At 42.6% G+C, this 22,822-nt stretch overlaps 1 protein-coding gene across 2 annotated transcripts in view; it reads left to right on the forward strand.

Moving 5' to 3' along the window:
* Positions 1–502, forward strand: part of mybpc2a (myosin binding protein Ca) — a 45,783-nt gene extending 45,281 nt beyond the window's left edge. For both annotated transcript variants that reach the window (XM_088091011.1, XM_088091010.1), the window contains one exon: positions 98–502. In XM_088091011.1, coding sequence (XP_087947137.1) covers positions 98–132 — 35 coding nt within the window. In that variant the 3' untranslated portion in view covers positions 133–502. The remainder of the gene's footprint in view (positions 1–97) is intronic.
* Positions 503–22,822: the final 22,320 nt, after the last annotated feature.

Genomic DNA, 22,822 nt, shown 5'->3' on the forward strand with positions numbered 1-22,822 from the left:
GTTTCAGAGCCACAGATGACTCCGAGTGCTGTAGTTTCTTTAAACGGGATGATCTACTGGCCTCTCATACTGATTTAAATTTCTCTTTCCTCCCCAGTTGTACAAGAGAAAGGACAGGAGGCGAAGAAATGAGCGACGGCACGAAACAGCAGAGGATACAGACGAACAGGAATAGTAATGGATTATGTATAACAGGATAGTCATGAATAAATATGATTAGAATAGATCACTGGTGAGGCTCCGAAGCCAAACCCCCTGCCCCCTCCCCCACCCCCGCCTTCCTCCTCCTATATGCTTGCCTCTCACCGCCGGTATGACGAATGCCACATCAGTAATATGCTGTAAATTCTAACAGCAAGCTGGCACCTTGTCACATCCTGACTGAGAGAAGCCACAGAGTAGCATAGTAGCACTGCCCCGCTGTGACCGCGCACAGATGGATCCTTCTTATCTGTGAAGTGGACCTGTCACTGAACACACTTATAAAACAGCCTTTCATCCATTACGGCTCCCTGTGTTGTCTGTGTTTGTGTGCGGGAGGTTTTTATAGGGTGGGGTGAATTTATGATTGTGATGCAGCTGTGGCGCCGAAACCTCTGCAGTGTGACCGAGTGGTTGCACACCTTCTCACTGGGGTGCTAGGTGTGTGATGTGTGAGCAGGGGCCCGTCTGCCCTGTGACAGTTAAATGGAAGAATATTCACAGTGGCACCTCACAGGGTAAAAATGTCTTTAGGCCAACAGTACTGTCTTTACGAGACTCGATAACCTAAAGCATTCATTGGTACTAGCCATGTCCAGCAAACATTTGCGAGTCCATGAATGCAGTGCAGCCGATTAGATGCATAGATGACAGGAACAGCTGCTGCAAATGAATGCAGACTTTTAGACCTAGCATAATTGACAGTTAAGTTTCACTCTTAGTGCAACACATTCTGCTGCTCCATCTGTGCCCAGAGTGCACTCTCCACTGCAAGAGTGTGATGCAATGAGTTACTGAACTGTAAATATTTTTCAACAGCGATCCTATTGAACAGTGCAGCTCCAAAAATTAAAAAAAAAAACAAACATACAGCATTTGTGGCAATAGATGTTCTAATTGTGGTGGGCTGCCACAAATAAATGACTGTATGGGGAACCCTGATGTTGACATAACTTGTCAGTAAGGGGCTAAATAATTTTGGCTAAGGAACAGCTAGCATTTCAGTTTTAAAAAGGGTTCCTTGGACTCTCACCTCAAGATACCCACGAGTCTCCCCAAAACTTGATGAGGCTTATCATTTTATCAGTATCTGATTCCTTGAATCTGCATATTATTGTTTTTAACCATCCAATACATTTTCGACAGCATAGTTGAATCTCTGAAATTCAATTAAGACATTTGGTTTTGGTGTCACACTCACATTTCCTGGGGCCCCATCTGGTCACCACATCAAAATTTCTGGGGGCGCCTCTGGCTATTCAGTGAGGCATGGCCGACATCACTAAGCCACCAGGATTAAAGCGGTACTTATACACAGACATACGTAACCTGCTGCGTCCTTCATGCCTGCACACACACACACACACACACACACAGAGGGCACACATGTTGACTCATAGACACACCCTCCCCGCCTTCACCTTCCCACGTGCTGCACATACTCCATTCCACATGGCATGACCTACAGTGGTAGGCCCTTTACAGATACATGGCTTACACTCATGCACATGCAAACACAAACACACTCCCCTGAATCAGGGTCTCATTAGCATCACACACTAGAGACTAATTAATGCACCCATCAACACTGCCCTAATTAGCTCTCCCACGTCATTACTGAGCAAACGAATTACCGCTAATTTACACACCCGCAAAACAAACACAGCACCGTCTCTGCTGGGAGAGTCCGCCGCGGCTCGCCTCGCACACCAAATTAAAGCCTCAGCGATGTGCTGCAGCAGACCAGACCAGCATCCCAAGTGACCCCGCCCTCCCCTACACCCATCTCCACCATCTGACAGGGGGAAACTTAGAAAAAACAACAACTTGGAGACAAAAAAGCAGAAGTTAAGATTGAACACATAGTTTGTTTGCTACAGAATAAATACATCACCCTCCTCTGGAGACATCAGGGTACTTTCCTCTCCAGGCCTGTCCCACCAATGACTGCATCAGGTCCTGGTCTCATGTCTCTCCAGCAGAGGGGGTAAGAGCACAGTGACAAAGACCACGACTGACCATCATTGGGGTCTGTGGTGTAATCGTGAGTGGCAGCTTATTAAGAACTATTACATTACCAGCACATCTCTACTGAAGCTCCAAACCTGTCGACTTCCAAAACACGTCAGCCTAATCCTGACTCTTGGCACTCACTTTAAAACATTCAGCACTTCGGAGCACAATAGATTGAATTTCCTCCTTTACATTGCAGCGTGTTGTTAGAAATGAGTTGAAATAGGGTGAGGGCGTAAATGCCCAGATAAAGCAGGGAAAATCCTCCAGATACCTGAAAGTAGGCCACGATTGGTTGCACAGTAGACCTGCAGTGCAGCACAAAGCTTAAATTTTGAACCCTGTCGAGCAGTAAATGACTCTGCGAGTGCATGTGTGGCTGCGCGCGCGTGTGTGGATTAGGTGTGGTGTTGATATAATCTTATTGTCAGTTAACCTGAGACACAGTGGGGTGTGTTACTCCTCCTGATTGACACATGAAAGCGGCACTGAAGATACACCGCGTGCTACTTTGCATGGAAGTTTTCGGGAAAAACAGAATCTTCAGAAAAGCAGCGTGTAACCTCGATACTCCACCTGAGCTTTACCCTCTGTTCCCTTTCTCAAGAGTGATGTTCAGTTGCTAAGCAATCAAACTAATTGTATCTACTGGCATCATCCGCGAGCCTTATGAAACTTTCAAAACATGTGAAGGTGCAGATTTACAATGCTACTGTCAGTGTTTGTGTCTGCCTCCCCCGGTCTCACACAGCTTTAAGTAGTAAGCAAAAAAATAAATAAAAAAAATAGAGCATTTTGTTTTCCCCTCATTCCCTGTGACACACCTTAAGGCTCTTTAAGTTTGTGATGTCTGAATGAATAATTAATGAGGAAGCATGGCAGCCCAGGAGTAAACCATCGGCTTCGTCTCGCACACTGTATCTGCTCTGCTGTCTTTCCAATATTAGAACAGGCCTGCCTCAGACGAAGACAAGACAAAAGAGAGTGACAAGACAAGTCTAACCACCAGGCGAGAGGGAGGCACAATCGGTGGGGTGCAAGCGCTGTTATGTCTGCATGTGCGGATGTGCATTCAAGAAAAGGAAGGACGAGATACCAGAGAGACAGAAACAGACCTCCTGAAACAGTAGGATGGAGGGAACTATAATTATGCAAGTAATTATACATGAAATCACAGACTTGGAGTGAGAGAGGAAGAGCACTGGAGGGAAAGAGCCTTGCAGTGAGTCTCATCCATGTAATTACAGTATAAGAACTAAATGAAACTGAGGGGAGAACACACACATATCATATAGGACCATCCACCTGTTTTCTCTGTGCCGCACACAATGTCCATCCACTTCCATTTAAAGCTATGCCCTGACCGTCGCACTGTACGTTTCACCACGCTTATTCGCACATTGTCTTTATCTTCTGTTGCTCTGGGGTTTTTTTTGGTTGCCATGGTATGCTCTATTGAATACCAGTGTGACTTATACCCTGTGTCATCGTGTTCATTGATTAAAGAGCCCGAACCCTCCCTTAGCTCACAACCCATATAATGAGTACAATGTATCTGGGGGTGTGTAGGGGGGGTGGAGGCGTTAAAGGACAGAGCTGCCCTCACATTTCACAATAATGACAACTTCATGACTGCATGTAGCTGACAGAAACAGACAGCTTTGTCTAAATCGAGGGCGACTCTGATGATGAGCTTCAGTCTATGTAAAGGAAAATCCTCTGAAGTGAGGACATTTTGGCTGGGTCTCTTTTTTTTGTAACATGAGGTTGTTTAGGGCCACAGGGACTAGAGTTTTGAAAAAGATAGGAGGGACACACACAAGGCTAAAGTTCCAGTTTTAGTATAGTCATAAAGTATTTATTTAGTTACAAACTGTGTGTTTTATTAATTGATATGGATAGATAGAGATTCCAGACAGTCCAGTCGTTTCTGCAAACCACAGATATGTCATAATTGTATGTTTTCTATGTTTCACATCAACATTTCAAAAGTGACGTAGTTCTGATGACATGTAACCGACAATGCAGTCTCATATATGTGAAATGGACCTTTTATTATGTGGTGGGCACAAAATGAATTAAAATTAGGTCTACATGCTAGCGATAAAAAAGACAATACCTATGCAAAGTCTATTACAAACGATTGCACTATCAAACAAGTTATTAATGGAGTTAACGCTGTGGTTAGGTTTAGAGCATGAAACACAATTGATAAGGTTTAGAGACCAAAGAAACCCCTTTGTTTTTGTTTTTGGATAAAATAACTATGTATGGAACTTAAGTGACATACACTTTTGTACTCTGCATAGTCAAATAAAGTCTGTAAATTCATGTAACCACATTAACTTTTGGTTTCACATGCGACACAGACAGTGGTCTCCCAGTTGAAAGTCCATATTTGTTTTACCCATCCACCACCCCGTCCACCCATCCTATGTGGATTTTGGCTTTTTATACTTTATTTTAGTGCCCATGACAACACAAGATCCTCATTAACTTTGCACTGGTGTTGTTTTCATGAATTTCTAACACATATCGCGCCCACCACGATGTAATGCATTGTTAAGGGTTCGTCTCCATTTCGCGTATTTATATGCCACAGGGCTGTATATAAACTGGAGGTGGAAGGGATGATGGATGGTGTGACACCTACAGACAAGACTGACTGTCACTGTTTAAGACCAAAAAACAACAAAATCAGGGTTTTTTTCAGCAAGACATTGGGTCATTTCCATAACTATCTGTTAATGTTGTTGGCAAGTAAACAAATGTAAAGTTCTAACATTTTCATTGCATATTAAGGTACAAATGTTACATATTTGTGGTTTGCAGAAATGTTCTGGGCCAACGTATAGTTATATGGATTGAGTTGCCATCGATGGCCTTGACATAGAGTTTTTGGTATATAACAAAAACAGAACCTGTAGTAGAATTAAACATTAAATAGTATGTATGTAAGTGTGTTGCAACTTCATTGTAACTCAAGTACAGTAGTTTTAAGCAGAGTTCACAGAGGATAAGAATTTAGGTTTGTTTCATCCATTTTCAATTCGGACACTATTTTCCATCATTCTTTTAGTATGTCATCCATTTTCCTGCCACTTGACATGGTCCAGGTCACAAGGGAAGCAGACTAAGCAATTTAGCCCAGACGTCCTTCTCCCCAGCCATGTCCTCCAACTCCTGGTGTTTCCGTCGTATCCCAAGGCATTCTCAGGCCAGATGGGACACATAATCCCTTTAGTGTGTCCTCTCTCTCTGGAGTCTCCACTCATATGGACATGTCCAGAAAACCTTCCACAGTGAGGCAGATCAGATGCCCAAACCACACGTCCTCTCAGTGAGGAGAGATTTTTTTTAGTGTCAGCTCCTCCTGATGTCTTTAAGGCTGAGCCAAGACCCCCAAGTAAGGCAAGTCATTTTAGCCACTCGTATCCACCGTCATCTTGTTTTGATCATTTCTCAGAGCTCACGACCAAAGGTGAGAATTTGACTTGTAAATCCACAGCTTTGCCGTCTGTATCTGTTCCCCTTTTATTATTACTGCCCTGTATCCCTACTGATCCCAAACCAGCCTCCTGTTTCTCCAGTTCTCCATCTCAGTCCCACACTTATGAACGACACTCTGAGAAAGTAGAACTCCTTCACTCCCCCATCCACAGGGAAACAATTCATCATTTATCAGCAAATACACATTATTCTTTTGGCCATCCATACATTATACTGTAATCATTCCTCCTGTCTGGTGCCGGAATGATAAAATCCAGAAATGTCTTAACATTTTAGCACACCCAGTTCTCTTGAAGTCAATGGGTTTTTTAATGTTTTTTTGGTTAGATGCCTAAAACAAGGTTTGTGGTTAACACACAAGCTGAGATATTTTCATGTTTTGTTCTACGACATAGAATAGCTTACATCAATCAATACCCTACTCATAAATTTTGAAGCCTTTATGTGTCCTAAAAAAGGCAATTGCTAACAAGTGACTCAGATATACAGTCTGGTTGTGGTGGCAGAGTTAAATTACGCAACTGTGGTGTGTTTGTTTACAGCCAAATGTTAGTTGTTGTTTTTAGTTTGGTGATTGCTTTCACACTTGAAAAATCATGAGGATGGCATTCATTTGTGAAGATCATCAAGTATTATGAATGACGGGTCTTATTTTCTGCAATGATCAGAAATCTAATGGAATAATCCCATGGGCTTTTTGAAGAGAGCATTAAGGTAACACTAACTTCAGTCAGCCTACAGAAAAACATCATCCATCATGATTGGGGACAGAGTCTACAGTACTCTTCCCAAACAAAAATTATTTTCCAAAGTTCAGCAACAGACAATCTGCAATTGGAGTAAGTCAGCTCAAGTAGGGATCTAGCATTTTAGGTTGGAAAGAGGACTCGTGTGTTGCAGGTCCAATGAAGCCAACAGTATGCATCATCAGCAACAAGCAGAGGTGCAATGCTAAGGTCACCAAACTGTATGCTGCATGAAAAATAAGAGAGTGCGGGTACAAGTCACAATTTTGTCAAAGTACCACACCTACTGGTAAGATGTCTGGGTAACTATTCTTACCAAAGCCCCACCATTTGATTTGAGATAAGTTCTTTATTACTCACTGCTCCCGAGTCTTAACAGGCTGCTCTCAAAGCCATGTCTTATCACTATATTGATTGCTCTCACTGTAATGAACATGTCCGCTGAATAAGAAATTTTGTTCAGAATTGATTAAATAATAGAAAATGGGTGGAGAAGACTGTTGGAGTTAGGCTTAGATTTGGAAATTAAAGTAAGTTTTACCCTTTGCAGTTTTGGTTTCTACATAGCAGTGAGAATAAGCATTTTAGGGAATAAAAATAGTCAACAGAAGGTTCCTGTAAGTAACATGTGTGGGTGCACACACGCATACATATGTGTGTAGGTGTTTAATGTGTTGGCACACATAAATGAGCCACATATTGTGTATGTAAATCCATCTGCATAGTGTGAAAGGAAACAGTCTGGAAAATCATGAAAACATATGCAAAACACTGACAAACAGCATGGATAATGACAAAAAGTGGTCAAGACAGACACCTTAAAGGATGTCTGCTACACGATGCAAAATTATTAAAATGACCACATATTAAATCAGTCACATCAAAGGCTCAGTGAATCGAGACATTCAGCTCCAAATCTTCTAAATAGAAAACAAATATGGCTCATTTAATGTAATGACCCAACATCTAAAGATGATTTTGGTTTGTGGTAGCCTTTAAAGCCAAAGAATGCCTTCAGCCCAGTATCAGTCGTCAGCTGAGAGACATGATGGTGGATCTGTAACAGTCATGCACCGGCATTATGTCTAATGATTGATCTGCATGGTCATGTAACAGACAAGGACTATGAGGCCATTTCAAATGGCAGATGCAGCCTCAGGTACAAACACAGCTCCATCATAATGTCTCCACACTGCACAAGTCACTACTGCATGCATACACACTGTAGTCTACATGATGCAAATGCATGGTGAGACTGTAAGTATAATGTGGGACAAACTCTCATAATATCACAGATTTGGTCGATATATGCACAGTGACCCAATCTCTGATATAGAGTCTTTGTTGTCCGCATCCCAATGTGGGTTGAACTGCAGTCAGCAAAGGCCCATGTGATGAGACAGATGCTTTACACCAGTGGTTCTACTGCAGCTGCCAAGGGGTATGTTGAGAGATTGTTGAGTTGCTTATCTAATTTGGAAAAAATGGAAATGATTATTTAAAATAAAAACCCACGTATTGAGTCAGCTTTAACACCTGACCAGTGTTGCGTTACAGAGTGTGTGCAAACTACCAAGCAAGTGAACAGAAAGTCTAAACAGTTCTCTGAAAGCAATGGCTTAACGGTTGAAACAGTTGAAATAGTTTGCTGAAAGTAAAGTGATGGCGAAATGATTGTAATGCCAGTAGAAAGCTATAGATTACAGTAATGCTGTTTCAGCCAAAATTGTTCAGCTTAAAATAATGCATACACTGTTAACAGTTATAATAGTTAGCTAAACATAATGGATGAAACATTAGAAAATGTAAGCCAAAAGGGGGTCAGTCTATGTTCCCAAGGTCCTATGTCCAAAAAGCACATAATGGGAACATGACAAAGGGTCCTATGTTCCACAGTTCTGCATACTTGTTTTCCTGTGCTCCCCAGCTCTATATAGCACAGAATGGGAACCTGAAAAAGATGTCCCCCAGCCAGGAACATAGCACTAAATTCGCTTAATCAGTCTCTGTAACCATGACTCTGACTTGCACTGAGCTCCGCCTTAATGGTATGGTATGGAGAATAACTCCCAAACATATTTCAGCCCCGAGGTTAAAATTAGTCAACCAATCAAAAGAGAGGAAGAAAATCAATAGTATCTGCCAACTGCCATTTCCCAAACAGGTTACGATTAGTAAAAAAAAAAGGATCAGGTTAAGGTTACTTTATTTCTGAAATATTTAAAACTGAAACAGAATATTGAACTTGGGAACATAAGACCCTGGACACAAAGGACCCTGGGTGGGAACATAGGAGTTTGGGAGCTTAGGACCTTAGAAACACAATGTAGATATGCTCTGAGCTTTAGCTGGAGGGTTGAATTGTGCTGTTTTTGCCACTCCAAGTGTGAAAATATGACTGCAGACTTGACCAGACGGCTCAATCGTGTGAAAAAATATTTTAAATATATAATACACAGTGTTAAATAAAATCCAATTCATAATTCACATTAACACATCTGGTACATGACTAGTGGTGTCTGTCGAGGGGTATTATCTGGCAGGGCTCACATAACCGCTGCTGTACAGTGATTGCGATAAAAAAAGCAAGAAACAGTTCATGGCACTTTGTCTCACAGCTAAAACTTAGAGGGCCTGATTCCCCGTCGGAGGCCAGACAGCACACACTGCAGGACACTTGTAAAACATTTTTAATCTGTTCTTTTCCCAGAAAAATAAACGATTCAGAGAGCCTTGGACATTTTTCGTTATGGGAAACATGTTTTGAACAAAAACTCATGAACAGCAACATTATCTCAACCAGTTACATCATTGAATTTTCATCACAGGATTTTGGTTTCCATCATCCCCCCCTTGAAAGAAGCTCCAAGATCCTACCGCGCGCCGTCCAAGACAGTGCATGAAAGCTTCGTGGTGAGCACCGAAACTGTTCCAAAGGCTGCAAAGGGTGGTCGTCCTCCTTATTAGCTGCTTGATATTCACATATTGTTAGGGTGCCTCTGTTATTTTGTCAACCCCCTGAATGTGTTCATTTTGTTCTCTCTGCATGTGTTTGATCATAATGTCCTCACCTCTGCTGGCTCCTCATCATTAGCTCCTAGGAATCCTGCTGAAGATTGTCTCCTCAGTCTGTCACAGACCAGATCGGTCTACGGTACAACCCCCCCCATACAAACTAACACACACACACATACACACACACACACACACACACACACACATGACTCCCCAGAGAAGAAGAAACTGGCAGCACTACCAACTAATCTCTGCATTTTGTGAGTCCCCCCCCCCGCAATGGAAAACCCTCGCTGTTGAATTAGATTTGCTTACTCGTCCTCACCCATCTTCAAAGGACTCAGATAACTGAATATACCTTTTATTCATTTCATGCCACTGTAATTGTTTTTTTTCCCCCACTGAGCAAATCCCGAGCAGGTCTTTGGGGAATAGACTTGTGTATATGGCTGCGCTTTCATCTGCATTATGTTTAGTAATAGTATTATTATTTTAGGGTATTGTTTTTGGTAATTTTTTCCCGTACTATTTGTTATATTTTTCTGCTGTTACCGTGCTTTTTGTTTTCTGCTTCCGCTCTGATTTTGGGGACAGCCTTTAGGTGAGAGGGACTCATCTGCTATCACAGGGTGGAGGAAAAAAATGCCTCAAGGTCTTTTCATTAAAACAATTACGCTAATTTCACTTTACTTGCTAAAGAAAAAAATGTTTTATTTTAAGGAGTCTGGGGTTGGAAAAACTGCAAGCAGCGAAAAAAGTGCATAAAAAACTCAAAGAGTGGGTGAGAAAGAAGACACTTAGACTGTCATGATTCAAGCAGAATGATGATTAATGCTTTATATATGTTTCATGGCTTTCTTTGATGAAGACAATAAGAGAAGCTCAACATTAAAGGGATGCAGCAATTTCTCTCCACACATCTGCACTCCCTCCTTTATCATTAAGGATGGAAATAATTTATCTGCCCAGTTTCGTGTTGAGAGTGATGCTATTAGTTTCCCTGTGCTTGTATGACCACAGCCTTACAATTAGATCTTTCAGATAAAATCAAAGCCCGCTGTCGCGTCAGAGCTGTGGTGAGATATCAATTATTACAGACGGATCTAAAATAGGACAGATTAAATTTCACAGTTATGGCACTTTTTTTCTCCCTCTTCCCTTTTTGGCACACAAGAGAAGTCACACAAAGTGTTGTTGGTTGCATTTCTGTGTAAATGTTTTCCTCACATCTCTTGTCTCAGTCAGCACTGTCACATTCAAAGCCCCCTGTGTTAAAGAAGCTGCTCTGATATGTACCTCAAAAAATAAAAATAAACAACTTTTAATAGCGCTTAGATGATAAGTCAGATTCAGCTCACTGAAGTCATGCGAGTCCAGTGAAGCTGTGACTTCTTTTGGTTAAACTTTTACTTTTGGAAAAGCTCCAGCGCAGTATCACACACACTTAAACCTCAAGCTACAGAAAGCTTTATGCCGTCCTATATGTCCCTGTCTCATCTGAAGACAGATCTACGAGAGCTGGTAAATGAGGCAGTAAATATGTTTGACTAGACAGTCGGTGGTGAAAGCCATTTTAACCGAAATGTCTCCGCTTTATGTGCCCCGCTGTCATAAAGTGAGCATCACCTTTCACTGGAACAACATATTCAGGTTCTCATGTTAATTTGTGCATCTTTAGCTTTTAAGATGCATTTTTTACCTCATTGTACTCACAGATCCAAATGGACATGAGAGGTTTTGATCTGTTTCAGCAATGCAGAAATTATGCAGTGTCTATAAGTGCACAAAACACCACCATGCTTGCCTGACTGATCCACTTTTCGTGGGCAAATTCATTTCAAAATGTCATATGGAATTAGGTAGACTAATAAAACTGGGTATAATCTCAACTTTATCCACTTCTTATGCCTTCTCTCTTTAAATTCAAGATATTTGCTTATTACACATGCATAAGCACCTCTTCCTTTTTCTTTGTTAGAATCAATTTAAACCTTTTTTGTGTTGTGTAGTAAAATGGTATCACGTCCAAGCTCATGACATTGCAAGGTGTCTGCATAATTTTGTCCACCCCATTTATATCAGTGAGGGTAAGCTGAATAACAGAAACACCACTTTGTATAACATTATAACTTTCATGAAGGGCGGATTTATTGCAGGACCATTATATTAGACTGCATTACTTTTAGAAAGGTGTACCAAATAAACGGGCAACAAGTCAAATATTGGAATGTTAAAAACAAAATAAAAACATGTCACCTTGTGCAAATATGACAAATATATGGTGTCTTACTAACCTGACCTACTGCAGCTTTATAATCAAACCAACATTTTTGGTGAAGGTCTGCATCTGGCCAGATGTTTGTGGAGTCCACCATTGTGCCAGGCCTACTCAAGAGAGGGCTGCTGTGACTTGACTCCCAGGCAGCCAGTCAGTTCAGTCTTACTCCGGTTCACATCATCAGGCTGCATCCCTGGGGAGGAGTCAGAAGTTTGACAGACAGGCCTGCTGCTGAAACACTTGAGAGGACAAGCTCAAGGTAAGTAGTGGAGGAGGAGAGGAGGCTTAGGCATTAGGCACTCAGCCATAATCATGTTTGGTTCCTGCAGAGAGTGCATGGACACGCACACATGCGTGTGTTCAAGACAATCAGCTCACACAGCCAAACCCAAAGCTCAAATCTATGCATGAGGACAATGACGCACACAAATGCAGTAATGGCATGCTGGGTTGCACAAAAAGTCGACTTTGTACACACACATATATATATACATAAATATATATATGCACCCATGCAGGTTCACTGCGACAACAACATTGTCCATACTGAGGAGGAGAAAAAGGAGAGAAAAAAGATAGCATGAGGGAGAGGGAGAAAAGAGGTAGAGTGAGGGGACGAGTGCAGCAGTTTTGAAAGCGTTTGGCTCCGTTCAAATAGTTGCCATGGTTTCGAGATGTTTCCATGGAAATGCTAGCTGCCAATAAAATGAATTTGAGGAGGATCTTTGCAGCAGGTTGGCAGGAAGGTGAGAGTGATGTGGGAGAAAGGGGACAACAGGAGCGGCAACAAATTTTGGGGGGGGGTCACCTCACTAGTTTTGCTAATGCACAAGCTTGACAAGACGGGTCATCAGGGGAGAAATTTAAGGTAAACAAGGTGAGGGGAGCATGCCACGAAATGAAAAAGCAAAAAGCACTGACAATGGACGAAAAGGATCTGTATCCAGAAAGATCCAATTGTATACAAGCTTTTGGATCTGTCACATATCAATAACATTTTCGAAGAGTATCCTGGAAGATCTGATCCATAGCAGATCCATAAATATGATGTTTTCCACATATGATATCTGCGACATATCCGTTAGATTACCAGATTTGTGTATCACAAAGACCACAGATCTGGAAAAATACCCTCAACTGTTTTTCAGGCAACTGCAGAGACAAAGAAATCTGACTGACATATTCACCGATCTGCAGTACTGTCTCAGCTGGCCAAAAAATCGGATCATATATGGTCGAGTACAGATCTTTACACAAGCATGTTAGGAATTATATGTTTAACATTAAACTTATTTGTCAAAGATGCTAAATTTGTAATATTTATATAGTATAATCTGTTAGAAAAAAAAAAGGCTAGGTCTCCCTTAGCCCAAAAATCTTACAAAGACAAAGGAGCTTACAGCTAGCCTGACTAGTGGTATACATTTTTTTCTTTGGCATATCCATAGATATCTGGAAAATATCTCATCTGTTGCATGTGCCTCTGTATATTGTCCGTATATTATTTCAGGGTCCAGTCCTGTTTATGGATGAGTGTGCATTACTCTCTCTAAATTTTTTACACACACACACATGCAATCATGCACACACAGGACCTATAAACATGCATTAGTTGTAAAGAGATGTCAAACTGACAGACTGAGCTATCACCACCCAGCAAGGTCTACAAAAAGTAAGTGCCATTTTCATTTTTCATGTTTGTGGTGTGTTTTTGGTTGGTTGCTGTGCTGACATTTCTGTTTGGTTATCTTTAATGGTCACTATGCCATGACTATCCATCCATGTTTCACCCTGATTCCGGATTTTTCAGGGTCTAATTTTGTCAATTTATAGAGATATTTCAAGATAGGCCGTGTCAAAGATGCAATGTGTATTCTTGTGGATATTGTCCGTATCTCTGACATATACAAACATATCTGACCTTGGATAGCTCCGTATTTTCTGGTCATAGTAGTAACCATGGCTTCACAGTGCAGAGCAGGTAAATACATAGGAGCCTGGCAGGCTGCTGATTAACGTGTGTGATCACAATCATGTCTGTGTGCATGTTAGATGGAATGTGTCCAAGAGCATGTGTGAAAAAGCGTGTGTGTGTGTGTTTGTGCACACAAACTCACTCAAAACACTTTCCACTAACTCTCTTTCATGGAAGCGGAGCCAGCGAAGGGAGCTGAATGCATTAGCGGGGCACCAACTCTGACGCACATTTGTTTATGTGTGTACACGAGTGTTTAAGATCACAATGTTTCATACTTTAGCTGTTCCTTCAAGGGCTAAACAAAGCTTTTAATGTGCGCTCAGTTGGTGAGCGATGTCTGCTCTCCTGCATCTTCTGTCCCCCACTCTTCCTTCTTTCCTTCCTTCCTCGCGCGCTTTGTCTCTTTCCGTCTCTTCCTTCTCTCTCTTGTACTCTCTCTCCCTCTCTCTCTCTCTGAAGGACAGAGGTATTCCCACGTTTCTCGGTCGCCATGGCAACGCTGCAGCAAGAAAGAAAGAGAGGCCGCAAGAGGCAGGGGGTGGTGGGGAGCTGGGGGCGGTGGTGGGGTGGTTGAGGCTGGGGATGTGTGAACAATGCTAATGCTACTTCACTGATCATCGATTGTGTGTTTTTTCCCCCCTTCTCTCTGCCCCCCACCTCCCAACCCAAACTCCTGACACAACACCCCCCACCACTGCCCTCCACCCTCCCACCAACGTTTATTACTCTCTTTTCATTTGTATCACTCTCTTTCCATCCTCATTACTCCCGCGCTCCGGCCAGCATCCTTCTCCCTGTGGTTTTAAAACTCAATCTCCACATAGTGCTGTCATTGTTATCATTATTATTATTGGGTCATTTAGCAGGCAACGTTGGTATCCACGGCAACCCGGAGAAGTGGCACCGGTTCCTTGGTGAATACCAATACAGACAAGCATCCATCAATATCCCAGTGACTCATTATCAGTCTAATGGTGAGGCCGCCGCTGTCACGCCAGACTATAAATAATGTCGTCTCATTAGGCACCAGCGCTGCCGCCACCGGTCCATGCGTAAACAGGTCCAGTGTGAGCAATGGCACAGAGGTGGCGTGCCCTTGCATGGACGCTTGCACAAGAAAGTGCTTTGCGCTCACTTGCAGGGAGAACACTGCTGAAGCCTGGCAACGATGGCAGAGGCAGCCGAGCCGAGGTTGCAGGTTGCAGCACACTGAGGGGGTTGACTTAATAAACCAGGTAGTAGAGTAAATAAGGCTCTCGCACTCCCTCGTATAGGTGTGCACGACTGCAGGCTCTGCCCCCGTGTCTGCTGTCTGTTGTTCACACTCGCAGGCCGATGCGCGCGCACACACACACACACACACACACACACACACACACACAGAGGCAACCCTGCAGGACCGCAGTGGCTGCTGCCTGTCAGTACTCCTCTGTAGCTAATCGATGGATTGAAGACGCTGATGAGACTGAGAGAGAAAGAGCGAGAGAGATTCACCTCAACCGATGCCTCCTTGCCTCAAGTCATTATCGCAACTACTTAAATCGTTTAGCGCTGCAGCACAAGGATGGAGGGGAGTGGTGGTGGCGGTGACCATACAGTGAAGGTTGCACGCCATGAAGTACATGGATTTTAAAATGTTCTACAAGTGCACAATCATGCTTTGGCATGCACCAGTCAATTCACTTTGGGGGAAACATACACAACACCTTGTGTTACCAGGAGACAGAGTGAGGAGTAAAAGCAAGTTGGGGGTGAGGGTGGGAGGGGCAAGGCAAGTGATTCTATACAAGCAGCTGCTGTTTGCATGTCAATCATCTTCAACGTGTTGGAAACCTGAGAGGACTCAGGATTCTGCAGGGTTGTGCGACAAGTCATAGTTTGTTGATTGCCTGTCTGCTGAATGGTAATGTTTGTACAGATTGTCTCCCGGTTGTTCTGCTCTAGTCCAGAATGCTGAATATCAGAGATTATTATCCAAGATAGAAGGCTGCAATCTGGCCGGCTCAAACGCTGTCATCTCCTTTGTCAGAGTCCTCTCGGCTGTCAGGATTTGAGGAGCTCTATGGAAACGGATGCGTGGACTTGAGCCTGTTGCCATCCAGACTGGAGTCTGTGGTAGCGTCATATCACAAGTTGACACGCTACAAACACTGCGCACCACAGAGAAGGATCTGGCACCTCCTTAAAGAGCTGTTTTTACAGCACATGCACTCACATGCGTTGGCTGTTGGACTGGTGTTACGTTGATGCCTCCACCGGTGTCTGAACATATGCTTGCTCTCAGGGAAAAAAAAGACATCTCTTCATGGATAGCTGTGCATGAAATAGTGTCCCTGGGTAAATCCTTGTTATAAATTACAACTTGTGCTGTTTGCTGGATTTTGTTGACCTTCTCCTGGGATGACATATTCTCTGCTCTGTCTAACTGCAGAACTGCTGGTGTCATACCTGCCCTTGCATATGAGCCACATGTGGCCCAAAGTATGTAGGTTTTTCATTACGTTATGGTGTGCTTAACAGTGCAGTTAAAATGTGTCACAGTCAGGTGGAAAATGATATCCCCTGTGTGTTGCCTTTCAGGAATTGAATTGTTTTGAGCATGACCAACATGCATGGTGTTGCAGTTACCCAGAATCTTGTGAACACAGTTTTTAGAAAAAGATTTTAGTCCGGAAAACAAAATGAAAATCGATTGCTGGCAGCAAAGAGTCGGACAAATCAGCGAATTATGGAGAGTGGTTTATATGATGAAGACAACCAGCAGCACTGGATTAGTTTGAAATGAGCACCGACTCGCTGTATCTTAACTCCTGAGCCCCTGAACAAGCTTCTAAAACTATGCATATCTGGGCAGATCTAAACAAATGCAGGATTTACTAACAGTGCATCCTGTTTGTCAACTCAAATTCATTCAGAAAATGGGGAACAGTTTAGAGGAAATTTGCCAGCATTTCCTGAATACCTGTCATTATTTTCAGTTTGCCGAACCTAGAAATACAGGACAGTTTCAGCCCTAAACCATAAATACATATATTTCCCCTGACATGTAATATGATTTATCAATCCTAGCTGTTTTGGTGTAAGTGGCTGAGCATTGGAAATACTGGCTGTGGAGATGTCTACCTTCTTTCCAATATAATGGAACTAGATTGGAACATCATGCTGTGTTCTCAAGTGATGCCACCCATGCATGTATTGGGCAGACACGGCAGGTGTCGTCTGGCTGTCTTTCAGCGTACAACAAAACTGCATACGGTTCTGTCTAGCCGCATTCTCACCTGATACCATCCAGTGGCATTTCATGTGCACCCGAAAGGTGCCTTTTGGCATTATTCTCGTAGGCCAAAAGCACTGACAAAGCGACACTCTTTCGTGAGTTCAGAATGAGAACAGGGTGGTCATGATTTCTGAAAAGAGACAATGCTGTTGAGTTTTTAAAATGTATTTTTTGGCACTTTGAGCACCAACAGCTGAGTGCCATCTTGTTCCATTAATTTTTAGGCAGTGCAGACATCTCTACAGCTGATATCTCCAACACTTGGCTACTCACACCAAAACAATCTAGGTTGATAACTAGTGCTACAGGGAAGAGTAAAAATATGCAGTATTGATTGTGGGATAAACTGTCCCTGTAAGGATGAGTGAATTATTTAAAAAGGGTTCATTTTGGGGTTTCAGTGAATGCTGGTTTGTTTAAAGGGTGATCCAATAACTTCCAAAGAGTCACGGCTCAGGTTGTGACTCCAGGTTTTCGTTGTGTTCCTTTCTCTGTCTCCCTCATGTTTCCACCTCCCCTGTGTGTCTGTGTGCTTTGGGTGTGGCTTTCTCTCACCTGACTCCTGATTCTACCTGCACTCCTGTCTTCAATCATCTCTTCACCATGCAGTATAAGAGCCCAGGGACTTCACTCACTCATCGCCACATTGTTTCACCACACTCTGTGGTAGTTGCGTTTTGGCCGCTCTGCAGTTTGTTAAGAGAGTATTTTTTCCTTTTGCTTTTGAGCCTGCTTTTGACAATTTTAACTTGTGCCACAGATCTCCAGCTTCTGCCTCCACACCATCTCCGCATCTCCATCTGGACCTCCTCACCCTGCTTTCACTGCCCCAGCCGGTCCCAAATCCTTGTCCTCCCATCAGACCTGCCTGCCCCTGCCTCCTCTCAATTACCACATTTCCCCAGCACTCTTCCCCTATAAATCCACTATCTTCATTTCTCATCTGTGTTCGAGCCTGCTCTTGGGTCCTACAAAAACACCAACACCTAACACAAAGTCAGTTTGTCCTCCTCCCACTGATGACACTCCACAAACAAGCTAATCGAAAATAAGGATTCGTGATCATTAGAAGTGAAGCAAAATCTATTTTTTTTTTGTTTGTTTGTTTTAAGAGCCTGCTGGGATGTTGATTCGACCACCCACAGACAACCACGTGGCCTTTAATATGTTAAACATTAATGACTTGCAAAGATTTTCACACAACAGTGACAATTTGTGTCACCTTTAATCACGTGTGCATGTAACGGCGTGTACACACCACACTGCACATATGTTACGTTGGCATGCGTGGTATGCTGCCTTGATACAGTATGCAGGATGTGTCACAGGTTGTGCGTGTCATCCTGTCTTCACTCTCTCTCTCTCTCTCTGAGTCGCATTACCTCTCCCCTGCAACCTGCTTTCTAATCAATAACTCATCTCTCGATGTCGATTCCCCTCTACCCCCACAGGAAAACAAACGTCCTTCCACAGGACAAACAAAGAGAGGGGAGGATGAGGGGGAGGAGGAGAAGAGGAGAGGTAAAGAGGTAGGCAGATAATTGAGAAAATACTGTGAACCCAATGAAATACCTAAATAGCCTGTTGCAGCAGAGAGGAGGGGAAAGGTGGAGAGGAGGTGGGAGGCGAGGGCGAGCAGGAGAGGTGTAAAGAGACAGCGAGGTGGCGGGAGAAGGATTGAAAGGGTAGCTATGGGATGGATGATTAGCCCCTGTCTCCAAGGTTACACTTTACAACTGTATCACTGCAGAATGGGGGAGTGGTGAGAGGAAGGGCAGGTGAGGAGGGGGGCTGTGGATGGGTGAGATGGACCGTTCATCACACGAGACTGAATTAAAGAAGACAGAGGCACCTTTTATTTCTGGCTTTGACCTTCACATCCAGGACTAATGCCAGCCTTGACCTCCAGACGACGCTTACCTCCCAGAGTAACCACGACGCCAACACAGAATGAGCACTAGAGCAGAAAACCAGAGACAAATGGCAGCGAGGAGGAGAGTGACATGCGACAGGCCCCAGAAGGGGAGTAGCAGGGGGAGAAATCACTTAGATTTCAGCCAACTGAAAGAATTGGCCTTTTCACAAGAAGGGGAGGCAGAAAACAGAAACTTGTTTGCCGCTCATCGTTAGTACTCCCCCTTCTCCTCCTCTTCTTTATCCTCCTCAAATCCCCATCCCTGTCCTTCCACCAGCTTTTATTTCTCCCTGACAGCCCCCCTCCACTTTCAATCAAAACTATTTTAACCTAACTAGAGCTGAGAAAGAAATAGAGCCTGGTGATTGAGTCGTACGCTTTAGCCTCACTGTTTTGTCACATAGAAATTGCCCTGGATTTCATGCAGTCTGCTTCAATCTTAAGTGCGTACTTGCTGCTCTACCCTTGAGTCTTGTAGATACTAGTGTCTGTGAGGTGAAAATGAGAATTGTTGGGTGGTTTTTGCATAATCTATTCAGTGCGACCGTAAACTGCACCCTGGATTGCGTGTATGTGAGTGGAGGTGGTGTCGCATCAGCATTTTGAAGTTCCAACACAGGACTCCTGAAGAAAGAGCACTTGTATTTTCTACTCGCAGACAACCTTCCACCATGCACTGAAGCGCATGCAATCCATGCAGAGAACATGTCACACTTTTAAAAATATATATATATATATTTACCATATATATGGTAATGAAAATGACTCGATGCTCATGCAATTCAAACGTGCATGCTTTAACATGGATTGTGCACAGACATCATGCAAACCAGGACAGTGCTTGTTTGCATTTTTTTTTTTTCTTTTTTTTTTTTTTGCTGCTGCTTCTCATGCACACACCCACACAAAGGCTGGAGGAGTAATACATAATGTGTAACTGGATTACAATAATCTGATTACAGAGTTTACTGAATTTTTGGAGAGGAAAAAAAAAAGAAAAGCTAAATTGCTAGATTACCAGCCTTGGGGGGGGGGGGGTTATGCAGTAGACTCATACAGTTGTGTGCATGATTTAAAGTAGCTGTATGTAGTACAGTTTGGTACAGTTTATAAATGTAGAAAAACTCGTAAAATGGTAAAGCATCTCAGTAAGGATTAAATATCATGCCCTGGAGTTTGAATAAATGATGAATTTTGTGACGTGTTTGAGTGTTTTGACTTGATTTTTCACACAGGCATAGTAACAAAAATTTAATGTAAGAGCAGAGCTGTTTTTAAGTCTGTTGGGTAAAGTTGAAGTTAACATTACATGTCATTTGCAAATCTCTCAGGTCTGAATGCAACCCATTAAAATGGTGCCGCATTTGAACATTTTCGTTTCAAACCTCTTTCAGTGATTTTTAGCCATACAACTTATGGTTTCCTGTGCAATTTTGGTAAAACATTCATGGTCCTCAGAGGTTGACTACCATGGATGTGTAAAGAGAACTGGATACAGCGTTGGAGATGGAACCTCGTTCATCCCTACGAAAGTTGCTCAGTGGCACATGAAGCCAAAAATGTTCAACTGCCATGTATAAAATGATATAGATGATTGTCACTGCCAGCCTGTTCTCATTTCCAAGTTGTCAAATACTGACGCTTTTTCAGTGCTTTAAGCATTAGATCCTGATGCCAAAAAGCCACTTTTTGCGTTCACATGATAGGCCACTGGTGGTCTATAATGTGTTTTGAGTGATATGTCTTAACAGCAATTGAATGGATCGCCATTTAAAGATAGGGTGTGTAACTTTTTCGCATTAAAATGTGAGTTAAAAAGATGAATGTTGAGTTTTGTACTTGCATTTTCCCAAAATGTTTCAAACAATGTTCACCATAGTCTTTCAGTTTTGTCTTATATCCTGTGCACATGTGCCAGGGTTAGGGTTGTCTGCAACAAGCTGTCATAAATTGACTTTGAATTTGATTTTAAGCCACATTTTTACAATACACTTTTAAGATCCTGGTCGTTTTAACAATACGTTTTACCTGGATGAAGGATTTTAAATTATTGGACATCTGGATCTTAAGTTATCAGAAAAACAGGTTAAGCAAACAGTAGTGGCAACATGGCTTTATTCAGTGTTATTCAATGGTTTGAATCACTAGGTCCATTAGTTTTGGAGAGGAGGACACCTCTGCAGATGATTTGTCTCCTGGTAAAAACCTCCCAAACGATGAAGAAACCCCAAGCTGGAGACACTGCAATGATAGCAGTGCTCCATCTTTTTTAATTGCTTTGACTGAAAGACCACTTGTATCATAAAATTACATATTGTGCATTTAATTTGGGACACATATTTATGTCAAAACTTTAGTTCGGCTTTTGCACACATGAGACCCCATCCTTTCATTTGTTTAACTTTTTTGAACTTAATGTTCAAAACATGGTTCATTAATTCAAGACTTGAATGGTTTTGCTTTCAAGCCCAGTCAAGTCTCACAGCATTCAGTGCCAAATCAAGTGTCTGCAGCTCTTTCTGAGAGTCACTGATTATGTTTCATTCCAGATTACATTATTGAACAGTTTAAATCTGAACAGTTTTAATATTATAGCCCAGATTGTCTCAGTTCTCTTCTTGCATAATGTTGTGTGATGTACAGTATTTTACCAATATCATGTCTGTTGATTTCCTGTCAGCTTTACAGCAATGTTACCTTCGCCTACAACCTTAGTGATCAAAGTGCGTTTTCATTCTTTAGTTTAGTTTTGCTACTTCATTTTTCAGTTAGCTTGCAACATACTGTTGATAGTGTTTACTGTTTATTTTTGCATACAGTACTTTAGATCATTTTGACAATCACGTCAGTGTTTTAGATAATTAGTCTCAATGTAGGACATAGATGTAAAATAATAACTAGATACCGATGCCAAGATGGCGCCGATTCATTCCAATGGAGTTTTCGCCTACTGGATATGTGCAGTGTTGTTTTTCCCACACACACACACACACACACACACACACACACACACACACAGTATATCTTTCTATCATTAGTTGTACTCAGCTGTCAGCAGGTTTGCAGCAAAGTTTAGTGATAGGTTTGGAAAGGCACTTCACTAAAATAACATCTAACACCTTCAGAGCTCAAAGCCTTTGTTGCCGATCGACAGGCAGTTAACCGCCACAGCTGTGATTTTTAAAATAGTTTAATAAAACAATTTATTCCTCAAACAATACAGGAGAATCAGTGTTTAAACAGCGAGGATCAATGTTAATCACCTCAACAACCCCAACCTGCACCTCTATCCCTGCACCAACACACATATATAAACACACACACACACACACATACACACACACACGGTAAGCCAATAATTGTAACCCTGAGTCAGTAGCATTCAGAAGCTGACCTCTTGGCAAACCCCCAGCCAGCACGAGCTAAGTGTTCACCGCAGGCTAAACAACATCCCACAACAACACACACACACGCATACATACACACACACGCAGACATGCACCCACAAGAACACAAAACACACGTGCGCGCACACAAGCAGACGTGGGGCGCAGGCGTAGGTCAGCTGTTCAGGTCGTGATACACACCCTGCAGCCAGCCGGTCCACAGGCTCAGTGTCAAATCAGCTTTAACACACTGACACAATGCCTTCGAAACACTCACACACACTCTGCAACACTGCTGCAGCACGCTGAAAAAAAACACAGATGCTGACTGAAGGAAGAGGAGGCTCTCTGGGATAATAACAGCGACGTTGGAAGAACACGCACATTAAGAATTCACTTATATCCATTCACACATGCAGCCGAAATGACCTGCAGCTTTGTTGCCGTAGCGCTCCAGTGATTTGGCACACATGGTTTTAAGTTAATAGACCTACAGTCAAAAA

This window comes from Plectropomus leopardus, chromosome 18 (assembly GCF_026936395.1).
Source record: "Plectropomus leopardus strain MGB_pleo_1.0 chromosome 18, ASM2693639v1, whole genome shotgun sequence".
Classification (NCBI taxonomy): Eukaryota; Metazoa; Chordata; class Actinopteri; order Perciformes; family Serranidae; genus Plectropomus; species Plectropomus leopardus.